The sequence below is a fragment of the Harmonia axyridis genome, chromosome 7 (genome assembly GCF_914767665.1).
Source record: "Harmonia axyridis chromosome 7, icHarAxyr1.1, whole genome shotgun sequence".
Classification (NCBI taxonomy): Eukaryota; Metazoa; Arthropoda; class Insecta; order Coleoptera; family Coccinellidae; genus Harmonia; species Harmonia axyridis.
The window spans coordinates 25,387,186-25,405,462 of NC_059507.1; the positions used below are offsets into that span (position 1 = coordinate 25,387,186).

Below are 18,277 nucleotides of genomic sequence, written 5' to 3' on the forward strand. Positions count from 1 at the left end.
ACAAGGGCCTAGGCCCTAGATCTTTTTTTTTTTGGGGGGGGAGGGGTGTAATCGAACAAAATTTTTTTGACGACAACGTACACTCATATCTGTTATGTGAGAAAAAGAAGTTTGATGACGAAGTTTAAACCAAATTACTCGAACAAATTTTTTTTATTACCCAATTCCGTTGTTCTTACCTTACCTATACTGGATGTTCCAAAATTAGAGTTACGGAGGAAAATGATAGATTCCTTGGGTGATTTTGAGAATGAAAAGTTCCATGAATATAAGCTTGCAAACGCTTTGTTTTCGAGATACAGAGTGTTTCTAGTGTGTCGCACTTTTTAGTGATAGTAGTTATATCAGTTTCTCAAATCTTTGTTAATCTTCGCTACGAAGTGAGTAAATAAGTACCAAAACTTAAAATAAATTCATTCATTACAGTTTACTATCTGGATCGTTATAATAATTTGGATTTTCTCGAGGATTACTATAGGGAGCTAATTAGATTTTTTCTCGAAATCGATAGCAGATACGATAAAACTATAACAAACCAAAAAGTGTAGTAGGTACTGGACCAGAGTTTCTTCTACATTTTTCTGAACCACCAGAGGCGGTTCACCAAAAAATAGTTCTGGAGGAAAGAATCATCAGCTCAGCACCCTTCCAGAAAAAATATCACCCTGTGGATTTGCATTTGAAATTAGCATATTACATGATGAAAACTTTAAATTGGAATATCTATGACCAATTCAAATATCTTGTGAATGGAAGGTTCTATGAGAAAAAATCTTAAACTAATTAACACCTGTACCTCAAAAACAAAGTGTTTTTGTCTTGAAATTATCCGAGAAATCTGTCATTTTCATTTATACCTCCAATTGAAGAATATACCGTGTAGATATATGATATATTGATTGATGTGTGCAGATTGATGTCTTCACAAATAAATCGTAATTTCAATGAAATACAATAAATGGTACAACACATCACAATTTTTCTATGCGAATTACTCAGTTCAGTGCTTTGATAACTACAGTAATGAACGAGTGACGAGGTGGCAAATAAGAGGATAGATAAAGAAAAATAATAAACCTCGTACTCGTAGTGCAATAAAAGTGCTCATCTTGTAGCAGGATTGATGGTGACATCAATGACATCAATTGATTAGAAAAACTTCTTCAAAATTATGGAGTAACAATTAAAAAAAAATGTTTTGCTTTTTCGAAGTTACGCCACTGCTGGCAATCGTTTCAGTCATCTCGGAGCTCGGGGAACCCCCTTATTTTGTTTAAGCGCGCACGAGCTTGTAGAAATATATGCCGTGCGATTCAAGCTCAAGTCAAGCAATAAATATCTGAAATTAAGTCGTTCAAGTATGTAATTTTTCACGAGCTTGATTCTCAAGTCAAGGAGTTGGTTAAAAATATCAATTAAGCTACTTGATTTGATGAATCCCTAACCCTGGATAATGCTCTCTCTTGATACACTGATCAACAATTGCTAGGGATCACTTATGAACTTCTCTTCATTTGTATTTTTTTTCAAGTTATCTCGTGAATATCTGTACATTATATGTTCTCTAAGGAAAAAGTAAGATGTTTTGAGTTGATTATATCAAAGTCTTCCTCACTTCATCGGCTCTTGTTCACAAAATCGATTATTATCTGTAGGCTGTTACAGGTGGAGTGAAAAGCAATAATGTGGTATTTGTTATTACATCTGTTTTTTTTCTCTCGTTCAAACACATAAGGTGACAATAATTGAAGAAATGAGAACAATATCAGCTTATCAGCCATGCTGAGAAGACGTTTGGCTCCTGTGCAACTGGACCAAATCATACGGTGGATACAGGAAGGTTTGTCCCAGCGAGAAGTGTCCCGGCGGTTGAATATTTCGCAAAGTGTCGTGAGTCGGGCTTGAAATAGGTTCATCCAAAACGACTCAGTAGCTTATGTTCATGGGGGAGGTCGGCAGCGCAGTACAACAGCTGCCCAAGATCGTCTTTTGATCCTCAATGCTAGGAGAAATCCCACTTACCCGTCGTCGCGGCTCAATAGATCACTGAGAGTTGCAACAGGAGTTCTAATTTCGAACCAGACTGTAAGACGACGACTACATGTTCGTGGTTTGAGAGCACGTAGGAGGGTACAACATCCCCGTTTGAATAGGGAACTCCAGGTTCATCGACGGCAATGGGCTGAGGAGCACCGCAATTGGACACTTGAAGATTGGAGCCGATGTTTATTTACGGATGAGTCTAGATTTCGTTTGGTCAACTCCGATGAACGTATTCTTGCTTGGAGGGAAAGAGGTCGAAGGTATGCAGAACAGTTTATGGTACCCACAACAGCTTTTGGCGGAGGTTCTATATGTGTATGGGGAGGCATTTGTTTGAACCAACGCACAGAGTTGGTTGTTCTGCAGAACACCACCATGACCAGCCAGAGATATCACGATATGATTATTGAACCCATAATTGTTCCGTTTGCGGCTGCCGTGGGCGAGAATTTCATTTTAATTCACGATAATGCCCGTCCACACCGTAGTCGTCTGGTTAATGAAGCGCTAGAAACTCATGCTATTGATAGGATGGACTGGCCAGCTCGCTCTCCAGACATCGAACATGTCTGGTCTGAGATGTCTAGACAATTGCCAACCTTAGAACAACCGATCAATAACCTGGAGGACCTTTCTAACGCTTTACGGGATATTTGGACGAATTTGCCCCAAAATTTTATAAATCGTTTGATCGAAAGTATGCCTCGTAGGGTAGAATGCTTGAGACGAGCTCGTGGGGGACCAACTAGGTACTAGCTTAACCGAAACTTCAGCCTTCTTGTGGTTTCATCATAAAATTTGTATGTTATTCAAACACAGAATTTTGTGTGTTCCTAATAAAGTCTTTTTTTCTCTCCAACTTTCCATTTTTTCATTCTTTTCTCAAGTGAACCATATTATCAACTGAAAATACTCTGATATCTGACTAAATTTATAATCTCGGAGCGAATATTTCAGAAATAAATTTAGAACAAGTAAGTGATCCCTATCAATTGTTGAGCAGTGTAGTTAGATACTTTCTATCTCTTAAAGATGGATAAGTGATGAAAGCACCCTAATAAGTATGAAATAATCATTTCTGAAAATCACAATTTTAATTCACTAACAAATGTGAACCAGAAAAGCAGTAGACCACGTGGTGCGAGGGGGAGTGACACTGAAGAGCCCTCACCCAACAAAGATCAAAATTTGGGCTTCTGACAGTTTTTTCTTTTATACTTCACAATTTGTGACCTTTTTTAATAAAATGAATTGCGATTGGATTCATCTTAAAAAAAATTTGATTCTTACGCCTTTCTAATAACACAACAAAATTTTTTTGGTGCCTGAGGTTTTAAAGCTGATTTTAACTTTATTTGGGACGCTCAATTTGTAAATGTAATCCGTTTTTCTCTATCAGCTCTATTTCTTTAGATACATCAAGTTATCTAGCAATGTGGGTTACATTCAGTTTATTCATTTATGAGAGTTTAAAATTATTATATATTCATTTATTGTCAGTTTGTAATAGAGTAAATTTCAGGTAAATCTATAAATAGTGGAACCATTGCCTATCAGGTACCTGAACTGACCTTTTTAATCCCCTAACTCGCGTAAGAGAAAAAAACATACCTCCTCCGTTAAATATAAAGTTGGGCTTAATGGAGCAATTTGTAATGGCTCTTGATAAGAATGGGTTATGTTTTGCATAGGGGTAAAAATGCTTCAGTTGAGCATAAAAAAATCAAAGCGGGGATATTTGACGGCCTTCATAAATTCAATGAATCAAGTTGAACAAGAAGCTTAACAGTGCTGTTTCCTATAAAAACCAAATTATGACATTTTACCTCCAGAAAATGGGAACTTAATGGAAGATTCAAAGGGGTCAATACATTATTACAGTAAATGGTAAATTGTATATTGAAACATTGAAATAAATTTCTTCTTTAATAAATAGGTAATTATATTAATCATACAAATACTTAATCTTCATTAGTTAAGAACAGGTTGGGGTAAAAACGTAATCCTTCTATGGAGTCATCTCTGCAACATTTAGCTACTTTTTCTGCTGAAAGCAATCTTTCTTTCGCTAAAACGATAGAGATTCCCAAATGAGTAGCCAATTCTTCACATGTTAGAGAATTCTTTTCTTCGATCTGAAACAAAAGTTAAGTTAATTTTCAAATACTACTAAAATTTTAATAACATCACAATTATTTTGTTCATAATTTTATCTGAGAAAAAAAATATAGAAAGAGAAAAACTTTTTTTCATCAATTAATAATTTCACCCTAGTGACATAAAAACACAGTTGAGTTAACATAATAAATTTTGTCTTACTAGTTGTGCCGTAGCATCCGTTACAGTCTCATCGTCCAAGAAGCTTAGTTGTAATACCATCACCCCTGAACTAAATTGATACAATTTCAATGGCAAATTCAAATTTTCCATAGCTTTGCAAGCATTCAAGACATCTTCTGGAGATACCAACTCTAAACCTGAAAATTTACAATTTTAAAATTGATAAGTTATGTGCAACAGTAATATTCATCCACCTCTAGCTCTATTGATACGACAAAAAACATCCGTCACACCCATCATGCCCCCCATTTTATCAATAGGCTCTATAAAGAAGTTGCAAATTTCTCTTGCAAGGTCTTGATAAAAACGAGTGTTTGATTTGTAGGAGTCTCTGGTTACTGGATCGTCGATACCTAAACTCAATAGGTATGATTTGAATTTAACAGTATCATCATCAGTGATATCTCCTTGTTTTTCCTGAAAGAAGTTTATTCAATAGATTCAACTAGAGCAATTTTACAGCACAGCATCTTCAATTCATATTTTTATAGAATATATCAGTAGTCTTAATTTTTTACTGAATCCTCAGGCATTCTTTAGGTATCAAGTACGTTTCTAATAAAATTAAAAAAACTGAAATTATTACATAGTTAAAATTGTACTTTTATTAATATGAATATTGATCATTACATTGAAGAAAAAATGAGAAGATATTCATACTACTAAATACAAAGACAATCTAGTTTATTGGTATATCATGTTTGCAGGTCTCTTCTCATCACTATATGTATGTTGATATATTTGAATTAAACAAGAAAAGGCGAATTTAAATCTTTCTTAATTAAGGGATTCAATGACTCATTAATTAATATATAGGGTGACTAAATGACCTATGCCAATCTCCATAATATGCGAATTATAATGAATATTCAAGAAATAAATTAGTATTGCATTGAAAATAACCATTAATAATAAACAGATCATATCAATCTATTCAGCTTAATCATCCAAGCGATCCTAAATTCTATTCTAAAATGTAAAAAAAAAATTCATTTAATTTCATACAATAAAAAAATTATAAAAACTATATAAATGTAAACCAATATTGATATAAACCGAGGCACAGAAAGTTGCCGCAAAGGTGTTGGCAAACTGTTATATTCTTCGACCACATTATACAGGGTTAGAACTTTTTAGAGGGGCACTACAGGGATATTGAAAGCCATTAAAGATACAGAGTGGCTTTAATTATTTTGCATTATTTAGGGATGAGTGTGTTGGTGTGAACAGATTTAAAATATCTTCAATGGTTCCCGAGATATCTTGAAAAAACTGAAAATCGAGATTTTCTTTTTTTCTGTATAACTCATTTGTTTCTGGAGATAACTTCACAAAATTCGGTTTGTAGTCATTATCCACAATATAGAGATTCTAATTTTTTTCTTATGGATGCCATATTGGTTTTCCTTATGAGGTGATAAAAAAAAATTACCAATTTAACAATGTATCACACTCTACAAAAATATCGAGCCTATGTATGCAAATTTGAAGAGTTGGTATGTGAAATCATCACTTGATTATTGACAGGTTTCAGCTTTCTGGGACAAAAAGCACCTGGCATCTATGGTGGGCAGGAGTCGATTCAGCTTTTCTGAATAATAAAGATGTGTTTGCATTTGACTGAGTCCAATATACAATGTTAATTCAAGTCTTTCAAAATGAATTTATCTAAGGAGGGATTCAAAAATTATTAAGTCTTTGTTGTAAACAAATAGTGGGGGCACAGGAAAGCAATCAATAAATGTGATTGACGATGGGTTCATCAGGCTCCTCATTTATTGAATTTGTTTGTTCTGTAAATCTAGAGTTGGAATGCTATAGAGGCAGAGAGGAATAAAAAATTGGGAATTACACAATGATAACATTACCAGATGTTTCTGGTTAATATTTTCCACTTTCTCAAATATCTGCTGTGATTCATACAAACATGTATATTCCTGTTTCCAATACAAACTCTATTACAGCATTATGAATTTCTAAAATTGAAGTAGGAGTATGTTTACCTTAATTTTAGTGGAAATCATTTGGGACAGTTTAACCATATCTTTAGCCATTATCATCAGCTTATTCAAATCTTGGAATGCCACATTAATACTGTCATCAGCTGCTTTTTGCTTTTCTTGCAGAGTTCTTTCTATTCCTACGATACCTGTTCGTAATTTGATCACAGGTGCAGCTTTATTAGGCGATGAAGAACCTAAGGGTTTTTGTAGAATTTTCAATTCCCATGCTCTTTGTTGGAGTGCATGTTTGAGAGTGTCAATGACATTGTGTTGGTAACCATCTCTGAAAGACAACTTAATGAAATTGTAGGCACTTGTTGACTGAGGACCAGAGGACTGATCTGAAAAGAGTTTGATGATTCATTATTATTACAAACTTATAAATTATTTTTCACCATTTGAATTTTCTGAAAGAAACAAGATAATTTTTCTGGATCTGCTGAAACTGAATGTACTCAAAGATTCTTCTTCTACATAAACAACCAAACTCAAACTTAATGCTAAGCATGTTTGACCAGTAGCTATAGTTCCTGGTCTTCCCCATAATATTCTATGAGATGTAATTATAAGTTCTCCTCCTTCAAAGGAAGTCTACAATCATAAGTTTATTATGTGTTTCAATGATTATTTTGATTTCATTAACCTTTTGATCTCCATCGTATAGTCTTACATTTTTTTCAGACACTAGGGTGTATTCATTTTCAATTAATATTGGACTAGCATACTTGACACGGTTCATGTCTACCTCTTCAGCTATACATTAACCAACAAAAATATGTAATTTATATTATACATGAGATTACTAATTTAATATAACAATTAATCTCAAATCTGAATTATAAACAAGGATCAAAGCGTTGTCTCTCTTTTACTTATGACAACTCTCTCTTGTTCCTGACCATAGATAAGTAGATATTCCTGACTTGCAAGAGTTGCAAGCAGCCAACTTCTGACTGGTCGTTGATTTCTGACAACGAATATTTTAAGCATAGATGCGTTTGTATCATAGACCTAATATCCATATTAATTAATTAATTGAAATAATTAATTAATTGATATTAGGTCTATGGTTTGTATTTATCTATGATTTTAAGGTTAAGTTCATCAAATTTATAGGTTATAATGAAGGTGTAGATCGAAAAAGAACAAAATAAAGTGAGAATATGTTCATTAATAGCGTATTCGACTGGCTGCACCAGTTCGAATTAATTCGATCTAATTATGTCATTTAGCACTACAAAATTTTGAATTAATTCGCACAAGTGCAGCCAGTTGAATACGATGTATGCTTTTATACAATAATTAACAGTGGTATTGTTATGATGAAATGGTTGTTTTTCAGAATGAATTTTTTGTCTAGTCTTATCCAGAGAGCATCTACAAATTACACTACAGGAAAATTGAAGCAGACTTTTTTTCCTGTTTTGTGTCAGTATGCAATTCCCGACTTAACAAATGTTCTCTGTGGAAAATTAACATCTCTTTCTATACACGGTAAGTTTCTTGTAGTTCATAATCTAACTGATCCATTTCCAACTTGGTAATGGTTTTTTTGGAGAAGAGAATGACCCATAAGTAATAAAGTATATCTTATTATGTTTATTATTATTCGTATGTGTGAAAACTCTTGTGTAGGCTGACCATTCATTATTTTCTGCAAAATGATATGGCTCATTCTAATAATTTTCCAGTTTTTATTGTTTACACCTTCAATTTCCTGCTTCTTCTCCTTGCAGTCACATCAGAAAATTTCTGGTGGTTTGTTATTTGAAATACTCTGTGGGATTTAACTTATTCATTTATTTATCAAGCTCAAGTTTATAAACAGTTTCATACAATAACAAATACATATTTCATGCGTCGGTTCTTGCTAAGATTAACAACAAATTTATATGTTTTTCATACTATATCTAATACAATATCACTTCCCTACCACTATAAAAATTGCTATAAATATGCACCTAAGTGATTTAACATTTGTTTTGTGCAGAACTTATTTTATTTGTTTCTCATTTGTAAACGTCAGTTTCCAAAAACACAATATTAATCAAGAAAGTTTATTTTATCAAGTCACTAACTTGTAAAACTGACAGTTAACTTGCAAAATTTTTACAAGTTAGTAGTATTATTTACATTAGAAAATTTTATTTTATCGTCATATATGTTGCACTTTCCATGTCGGTAAGTATGTCAAAAAAAATCTTAGACTTTCTGTTCCAGGAGGCCGAAGATTTACATATTTTCTGTATAACATGCAAGGCTTGAAGCTGCAGCCATCATCGGTTATGGTGAATCTTCTTGTTGTTAAATTTTTTGTTTGCCGCAATGTCACAATAACGTATTTTCCCATATCTTCTACATCATTCACGTTCAAGGAGAGAATTCCGTCACATCGACAACATCCAAAAATCCCAAATATTGTTACAATTTTCGCCAGCAACCACTGGTCATCAGGAGCATGTAAAAGAAATTGTTCAGCCTCTTCTTTACTTAATACCTTGGCCTTTTGTGGCGTATAACGATCATTTTTTCGTTTCAGAAACGCTATTACCTTTTGAAATCTGCAAATGACAGCTAAACGTCATATTTTTCAATAAATTTTTTGAGGAAAACAAACCTGCGAACAGGGGCATTTTCTTTCATTTCCAAGCAGCTTTTCAGCATAGACCATTTTGCCCATAAAGTATTAGGGCTGAATCTAGCTGATAGTTGATTCAAGTAGACCAACAAAACATCTTCAGTTACCCCAATCACACTATTTTTGTTTTGCCACTCTTTGAAGTCGTCGTATTCTCGCTCGTACCTTGAAGCTGATTTTGCAGGTAATAAACTTGAAGCTACACTACTGGCTGCCTCAATAATTTCTTTTGGTACATTCATTCTCGCTTTCGCCAAAAAAAATGTAAAGAAAAATAAACAGACATGTTCATGGCAACGCTTCCATAGCTTACATAGACATGTCTATGATAGCTTACGACATTTGAGACAAATTATTGAGATTTTTTTGGAATTTATCTAATCTTTTCACAAATGAGAAACAAATAAAATATAAAACAATACACGCAAGGTAACGGGTTTTACTGGCTCAAGGAGGTAACTGACTCGCCTGCGGCTCGTCAATTATATCCTCCATTCGCCAGTAAAAACCCTCTTACCTTGCTAGTAATGTTATATACTACATTATGATAACATAACATCTTTCCTGTCATATCTGTCAACCTTTTTGATATTTACCATTTTCAAGAATAGTCTTGCAACGATAGTAGTAGATTTCTAAGTGTAATTTTAAACACACTCATTTTGGACGTCCTATTTTTTACCGTGGCGAGTTTTTTAATGAATTAATGTTCAAATAACCCCTGTACGAAAATTTAACATGATGTTCTCTAATTCACTGAATTTTTATTGAAATTAATAGAATATTTCCATAAATATCATTTAGTGATTTTTGAATTGAAAAATGCGAGTTGGCAGAACAGTTGCAGAACAGAATCACAAAATTTGATACATAATAGATGAATCCGTGACGAAGAATTCCTGGTATCATCATTATAATGATAAAATATAACCATGAATCCTGTGCAAATCTGCTATATTCTCGCACGATTTTGTTCTACAAGATGCGGCAGAATTAGAGAAAAATATAACCATGACATCTGTGTGAATCTGAGATAGGTATTCTCGCATAATTTTGTTCTAGAAGATATGACAGAATGAATTAATTTGCGACACAATTAGAGAATAGTTATTTATAATACAAGTGCAGAAGGCTTAGATATTCTTCCATGAGTTCAATTTCAAAAACGAACCACGTATTTGAAGGAATCATTTATACAGTTTATCTGGGAATATAATTCAAGGAAAAGTAGTAGGTAATAGAGTACCCGGAAGAAAAAGAATATCATGCTACCAACAAAATTCTGATTGCCAACATTCGAATCGCTATTCACTTATGCGTGCGGAAAGTTAATAGCAAGGCTTTTTTCCGCACGAATTTGGAAAAGTACTATCTTTCCAAACGTGAAACGTCCATGCGTGTGTAAATGAGAATGTAGCTCTAATGGAGCCTAATGTTACTGTGTCGAAAAAAAAATCGAAAATTTCAGCGCGTAATAAGGCTTCTCGTCAATGATGAAACACCCTGTATATGCAATTCATTAAATCGAAAAATATTTAGTAATAAATGTTCTACAAGTGCCTATATGCCAAAAACAATTTTTTTTCTGGCGAATACAAAATATATCAATTTAATAGCAGTCAATGAAAGTACGATTAGACAATTAGGGAAGTAGGGCAGTAAAATTTTATTTTGCCGGGGCGTCAAAATGTCTGGCGTTGCCCCTGTAAGTACCGATCTCGCAGAGAACTCGATTTATTTCATGATTTATCGGAGATTTGAGCATTGATCCAAAAGTTAACATACAGGGTGTTCTGATTTGTTTCCGACAAACTGAAACGGGTGAGAGATCACATCATTTTAAGCAAAAAAGTTCCTATGAACATGTGTCCGGAAATGCTTCGTTTCCGAGATACAGGGTGTTGAAGTTGAAAAAATAATTCGCGTTTTCTTAAATATCTTTCGACTGATTCCAAATAATTGCATGAAAGTTGGTACATAGGGTTTTTTGAGGTGAGAAATTCAAATTTGTGGTCGATTTGGTTGTACTTTCTAGAGGGCGTCACTGGCAATCATTTCGTCCCCTTTTAACCGTAGCAACTTTTCTGTGCTACCCTGTACGTCATTCTGGACTAAAAAAATCGATTCCCCTGACTTTTCTAGTTAAAAAAGGTATAACTCATTCAAGTTGCTAGGGGCAACCGTTTCAGAGAAAAACGCATTTAAAGCCAAATCCATATTTTTGTAATCTCTAAAACATGTAGAAACAAATTTGTAATAATTTTAAATGAAATATTATTTAGAAGTAACAATTTAGAACAAAACAAAATAACATAATAATTTTTAAAGAAGGTGTTCGAAATGTCCACCGTTCTGTTGAATGCACAAATGACATCTTCGAATGATTGATTGTTTTACATTCAACAATTGTTGCGGCAATAGATTTAAAATGGCTATACACAATGACAGATTTAGAGTGTGTTAGGTTCAGATGCCATTAATTATAATTATAGTTAACTAAGTTAATAGCTTATCAACAAATACAGGAAAATGGTATTGGTTACCAAAGGCCCGAACGAAGCATACAAAGAAGAAATCATCTACAGAGAAATAGGATTTTACAGACCTTCGAAGAAAATAAAAACTCAGTATTCGTAAAGCATCCCAACAACGCAATATTTCAGGAAACAGAATATTCAGAACACTTAAAAACAACAATTACATAGCATACCACTTCTACTTATTAGTGGGCAATAGAAAATCCGCATGCATTTCGCCTTAGAAATTTTCAAAATGAATTTAAATTTAATATTTGAATAGGAATAATTTCATGAAAGGATTTCGAAGCAGTCAAAACATATTAAAGAAAACGCGAATTATTTTTTCAACTTTAACACCCTGTATCTCGGAAACGAAGCATTTCCGGACCCATGTTCATAGGAACTTTTTTGCTTAAAATGATGTGATCTATCACCCATTTCAGTTTGTCGGAAACAAATCAGAACACCCTGTATATACATGAAATAATATTTCAAAAATTGGAAAATGCGATTTTATAACATTCATCTGGCAGGTTATTTTGGGTTTCAAATATTCATCGAATGGTACTGAATAGTTTTTTAATCCTGAAATATCAGTAGAGACGTGTTGGACACCAGAATTGTCCTTTGCGATTGACAGTTTGGCATGAATGTTTTTCGTCCCATTATTAATGAATCTGCTAGAACTGTTACGCCTTAATCCTTTAGCCATTATTCGTGAAAACTGACCGTTCAATTGTGCACCCAATGTCGGACAAATGAACGGAAGTTGTTGGTTCCATTCAAATCTGAAAATTATGAAAAATGAACATAACCACCTCTTCCATCTCAGAGAACCAGAAGTGACAGGGATGTCCGAACAATAGTAGAAATGCAATAACTGAAACTTCGAGATCCCTATCTTTGCGTGCACTACATCAATCGTTTAGATGGACACGACAGGGACGGATTCGAAAAAGTTTACTTTATTTTTCACTTGTGAAGAAGATTGGAAACCTTAACTTGATATTGATGAGTATGGAGATCATTTTGGTCATACCATAATATTATGACCTACATAGAACATTCATAAGATAGTTTACAATGTGATTTATTCATAAAAATTCTTTCGTGTTTCAAAAGGGTCAATGTTTTTCTCAGTTCAATGATTTAGCTATTGTGAAGTTATGAGAAAAGGATTCTTGATAAAGCATTCAACAATAAGATCAGGATTCTCCACGCCTATGGCTCGCACACATAATCGGCGAGCTTGATTGTGATTGGCGACACTAAACTTCCATCTCTCTTGTATTCGGGATCGATCACAAATGTTTACTTTCCGTTCCTTCTATCTATATTCTAAGGTACAAGTGAGAATTTTATTTCTCACAATACAAGAGAATGTATTTTTTTTTGCAGAATAAAATCCTTTATTATTATTATTTAATTGAATTTCGATATTTACATTTATCGTTATTTGATACTGAATAAAGGCACACTTTCTCTAATGGACTAGTTTAGTGATGTTGATAATACTATATTTGACACGATAGAATTAAAATATAGAGCAAAACTGATAAATCAGTGAAAAAAATTTGAAAATCCATCGAGAAATGACTGAGAAATAGATTATTTAAATTTACGTATTTTAGCGCGGAACGTCTTTTGGTTTCTGTGACGTCACGTCACTTGCCTGTGATCGCTACACCATAAGTTACGTTTAAATACTTAGCTGCGCCAAGGCTTTCGCGCCGTTTGTAGTTGTACAGTGTAGTTTTAACTCGAGTTTGTTTTTATGTCACCATAATGGAAGAAAGCTTCGTGAAAGGACAAAGTTATTTTTACCCAATAACTTATTTCAAACCAACTTACACCTTAGTATTTTTATTATCAGAAATAGACAGCTAGTACTGACTGGTACTTACATCAAAATGATCTTCACACACATATGAAGTAGTTTTAGGTCCAATTTAGTCACGCCTCATTAATTTGCACCACTTCTTCCTTTGATTCATGTCATTTGGTACATGAAAAAACAATTTATTGGGGTTTTGAATTGTCGTGCTTGCACACATATGCACAATACAATGTTTGTACGATTTTTTTAAATTTCAGCCATCGTGTAACGAACAAAACACGACACGAACGGTACAGGTGATTTCAAAAGTCCCATAACTTTTTCATTTCTACAGATATTTCAATGATTCTTCCACATTTTTGTTTCATTTTACTTAAATTTTCAGAATTAATCCTTAACAAAAAAATGAAAACTAGTCCATTGGTACTTGGTCTGCATGAACGTATTAGTCGTTACTCTATTACATGTTATTCTTCATTTTGTTGCATAAATGCACATTTATGTGGAAATTAAAATTGGAAATTTTCAAAATATTACGAATATTCATATGACGCAAAGAGCTGTAATGTTCCTTTCAAGAACGTCAAATCGACTGATCCGTCTCTGATTTATCTACCCCTTTGAGACCGTGACAAGAGCAGGTGACGCATCTCGGACGTCAGACGTTGACCATTACGACGAACAACAATACGACCCCTATTCTGCATTCACGCTATATTGCTCGGACTTGGGATTTGACGGAATAATATCTAGGAAACCCTGGGGATTAAATCTGGAGGATAGGGACAGACCACCTTGCTTCAGCCTAAAGCCAAAACGTTGATGGTTGAGTCACAAGTATACTAGCTTTCGCCCTCCACTTAACTCGCGTGCTGCTCACTGAAAAAAAAAACAAAAAAAATATATGAATATAATATAGTGGACTCTCGTTAACTAGAAACACCAGGGGACCAAGATTTTTCGTCGAGTTACGTATAGTTCAAAATAGGCGTAGTTCGAGTTGTTCAGGTCATTCTTGATTCATATAATGTACAAGTAAGGTTACATCAACCTTTCTTTAGACTAGAATTTATATAACATATATTATAATAATAACGAAGCAAACATTGCCATTAAATTCGACTTACAGAGATAATGAGATATAGAGGTAAACCAAATAAGGATTCAAGTTATAGGGGTGAAGAATAGTGAATATGTTCCCTATATTAGGAGTAGATCGTATACATATTTGATGAATTTACTGAAAAATGAATTGACACTAGAAAATTTCATAATGTAATAGACCAACGACTCTCTGTGTTGACAAATGCCAATTGACAAATTCTGAATATTTTAAGTGTTTCTCTGATGGTGAAGATTCAGATTACAAAATGCAAAAAAAGTTAATTTTCAAAGTGTTCAATTGTTCGTTTATTTTTAGGCAACTTTTTTTTCAACCTGACAACTTCTGATACATTATTGCAATTATATGCGCAGGAGCATTTTATTCAAATTATTTGAGCTTGTTTCAGCAATTGAGAGTGATAATTCTAAATAAGTTTTTCGTAAAAATTCCTATCTTCTGTGAGAGGTCTTTCAGAGACTAAATAGATTCGAGATAAAAAACATTAAACAAAAAATGTATGTCCTACAGCTTTTACAAAACAAACCAACAAAATTTAACTCATAAAACCTCACGATGCAATTATTGCATCATTAAATACGCTCGATTGACCGATGACTTCGAGTTATAGAGGTAATTTTTGTGTGTCTTCGACTTATAGAGGTAAATATGGTAAAATATATCCCTAAAATCATTTCGATTTATGCATGTGTTTTGTTAATTTCAAAATTGCTGTTAGATGCAGAATGACAATTCGAAACCTCGTTCAAGTTTTCTTATTGATCGCATAACCAGAACCATAAAAAATTTAAGAAGAATTTTAAAAAAATCCACAATATTTCTGCGACAACAAATCCGACAAAGCGATCAGAAATTTTGACATAGAAGACAAAATAGTAATTTACGTAACAAGTCCGGAAAATAGGGTTTTTTTTGGACGAATAGACAAAGGACGAACGTAAGCGAGTCCTGGAAGTCTGTGAGTCCAAAAAAACCATTTTCGGGCGTGTTCCGCACAATATTTTTTCGGCAACCGTTTAGAATAACAAATCAATGAGACGGCACATTTCTTCTATATCGGGTGTCCCAAGGTGAGTGGCCTATTAGATTATTATGGAAACTATTGATGGTAAAGATTTCAAATTTTGTGGATAGATATTTGGCCATGTAAGGTACATTTTTAAAATAATTTCACATTTTCAGTGTTGCCGGATGTACGACAATTTGGCAACAACTTTGTTATTTTGAATGGGACATCCGGTATTTCTATTTTTTTTATGATACTCCATAAAATATTGAATCTATTCACTCTTACTTTTCCATCCCTATCTTCGACGGTTTTTGAGTTATTAATTATTTTTCGAAATTTTAGATCAAATTGGCGTATTACGAAAATGACTCTAGTTCGCTCAATATTTGAGATTTGAGTCAGAAATTTTGCAAGTCGTTAAATATTGATCTGATTTGTGTCACTGCTTCTGAATTATGGTTGTCAATAATACAGGACGGACCAAAAAAAATCATCATTTGCCAAGTCACAAAATTGTAAAAAAGTCTGTGTAAGTGAATAGAAGAATTGTAGAATGTGTTGAACTGATTCCAAAAATTGAAAAATATACTAGGGGTCTAATTTGAAAAAATAGACTTTTTTACAATTTTGTAACTTGGCAATTGATGATTTTTTTTGGTGCGTCCTGTATTATTGACAACCATAATTCAAAAGCAGTGACACAGATCAGATCAATATCTAACGACTTGCAAAATTTCTGACTTAAATCTCAAATATTGAGCGAGCTAGAGTCATTTTCGTAATACGCCAATTTGACCTAAAATTTCGAAAAATAATTAATAACTCAAAAACCGTCAAAGATAGGGATGGAAAAGTAAGAGTGAATAGATTCAATATTTTATGGAGTATCATAAAAAAAATTGAAATACCGGATGTCCCATTCAAAATAACAAAGTTGTTGCCAAATTGTCGTACATCCGGCAACACTGGAAATGTGAAATTATTTCAAAAATGTACCTTACATGGCCAAATATCTATCCACAAAATTTGAAATCTTTACCATCAATAGTTTCCATAATAATCTAATAGGCCACTCACCTTGGGACACCCGATATACATTTTAATTCTTATTTAAATTAAACATAACAGAAAATACCACATATGAACTGTTAGCCGTTTTCTCGGTTGCTATGGTAATGATCAACTGCATTTATTAAAATTATATCTACCAAGATTTTCATATTCACAATGACACAAACGACGTGATTCTTTTCCGGCCTAGTCCGGGCATTACGTACTTTCCGGACTAGGCCGGGAAATGCTACTTTCTCAGAGAAAAAGAGAGGTTGCCGAAAAAAGTTTTTTTCACTCTCAGTAGACTAGGTAAACTAAAAATATCAGCAATGAACTCATTGAGTTTGAAATTGAAAATAAAAACTTTCTTGTTTAGCACAAAAATATTGTCAAAATTCAACATCAACGAAAAATTATTTTCAGTTAACCTAGTTAACTGCACTCTTGACGCTTGTTTACTAGGGAATTCTACAAAAATTTAGAGTATTATAAAAATCAAAAAAGAATAGACCATCATGGTTTCAATATGAGTATGGTGTTAGTTAAATATACAAAATATGTACGAGTTCCAGTTTGTAATGTGTCCATATTAAATTTACTATAAAATGGGCTAGTAGAACTCGAAATATTGAGATCCCAGATATCTTATGTTTGCTCATGAGTATACATCCCGAAATTTTTATGAATCCCAATCCGAACTTATATATCAATTTTCATCAACATTGGGACTAATAATGAAACGCGAGTTATGCAAACATCGAGAAACTGAATTGTGTTTGGGACAATCTACAGTCCAATATGAGAACCAGTACCAAATTTCATCAAAATCTGATAAGAATTTCAGAAGTTGAGGTTATTGCAAGGATATACAAACTCAGACCGACAAACAGACAAGAAACTAAAGTTTTTCAGGATGGTTTGAAATTGGAAAAAAAAAATTAATCCCAAAAGTTATCACAAAGATTCCATTTCGGTAGACTCGAAAACAATTATTATTCTTCTCAAATGGCATTTTTCTTTCCAGGACGCACTATGGCATCCCTGAACCAGATGCATAGGACAGGACCCCATATCAAGAAAGACAGATCTAACAAGCCCCTTGATGGTAATCCATTCATGAAGGGTGTTGTATTAAGAACGGTAATAAAAAAACCAAAAAAACCAAATTCGGCTAATAGGAAGTGCGTACTTGTAAGACTGTCAAACGGAAAAGAAATGGTAGCTTACATTCCTGGTATAGGTCATAATTTGCAAGAACACAACATCGTTTTGGTGAGAGTAGGAAGGGTACAAGATTGTCCTGGTGTTAAACTGAAGTGTGTCAGAGGAAAGTTTGATTTAGGACATGTAATAATAAATAGAAAATAGATTTAAATATTGTAGATAAATTTTGATTAAAGAAGATATATCATCTTGTATTCAATAAAGAAGGAATTTTATTTCAATTTTTATTTCAAACAAATTTTACCAACGAAGTAGTAGATTTTGTCTGTAGTAGGTACAGATAATTAACACAGAAGAATACACTGATCAACGTTGTTCATTATTGCATCTTTTTTCGAAAAATATCTCAATGCGTTTGATAAAAAATTTATTATGGATATTCAAATAGAAATATAATGAATATCAAGAGAGTTTGAAATAATGATCCAATATATTTGGTAGTAGAACGATTTCAGTTGGTTATGTGGTATAAGGATCAAACTTATATT

General features: G+C 33.3%; 2 protein-coding genes across 3 annotated transcripts; one reads left to right on the top strand and one right to left on the bottom strand.

Moving 5' to 3' along the window:
- Positions 1-3,926: 3,926 nt before the first annotated feature.
- On the bottom strand, positions 3,927-7,269 carry LOC123683759 (vacuolar protein-sorting-associated protein 36). Its single transcript, XM_045622640.1, has 6 exons — positions 7,030-7,269; positions 6,782-6,977; positions 6,387-6,727; positions 4,578-4,800; positions 4,363-4,520; positions 3,927-4,178 (listed from the first exon to the last, which is right to left on the bottom strand). Exons 1-6 carry the CDS (start codon positions 7,123-7,125, stop codon positions 4,005-4,007), a joined length of 1,188 nt encoding a protein of 395 aa, XP_045478596.1. The 5' UTR covers positions 7,126-7,269; the 3' UTR covers positions 3,927-4,004.
- A 117-nt stretch (positions 7,270-7,386) lies between these two features.
- LOC123683760 (40S ribosomal protein S12, mitochondrial-like) lies at positions 7,387-18,004 on the top strand. Of its 2 annotated transcripts, none has more exons than XM_045622641.1 (3): positions 7,387-7,541; positions 7,729-7,880; positions 17,590-18,004. In XM_045622641.1, exons 2-3 carry the CDS (start codon positions 7,730-7,732, stop codon positions 17,931-17,933), a joined length of 495 nt encoding a protein of 164 aa, XP_045478597.1. In that variant the 5' UTR covers positions 7,387-7,541; position 7,729; the 3' UTR covers positions 17,934-18,004. The 2 variants fall into 2 exon arrangements, with proteins under 2 accessions (XP_045478597.1, XP_045478598.1); XM_045622642.1 differs by lacking the exon at positions 7,387-7,541 and adding an exon at positions 7,551-7,669.
- The last annotated feature ends 273 nt before the right edge of the window (positions 18,005-18,277 follow it).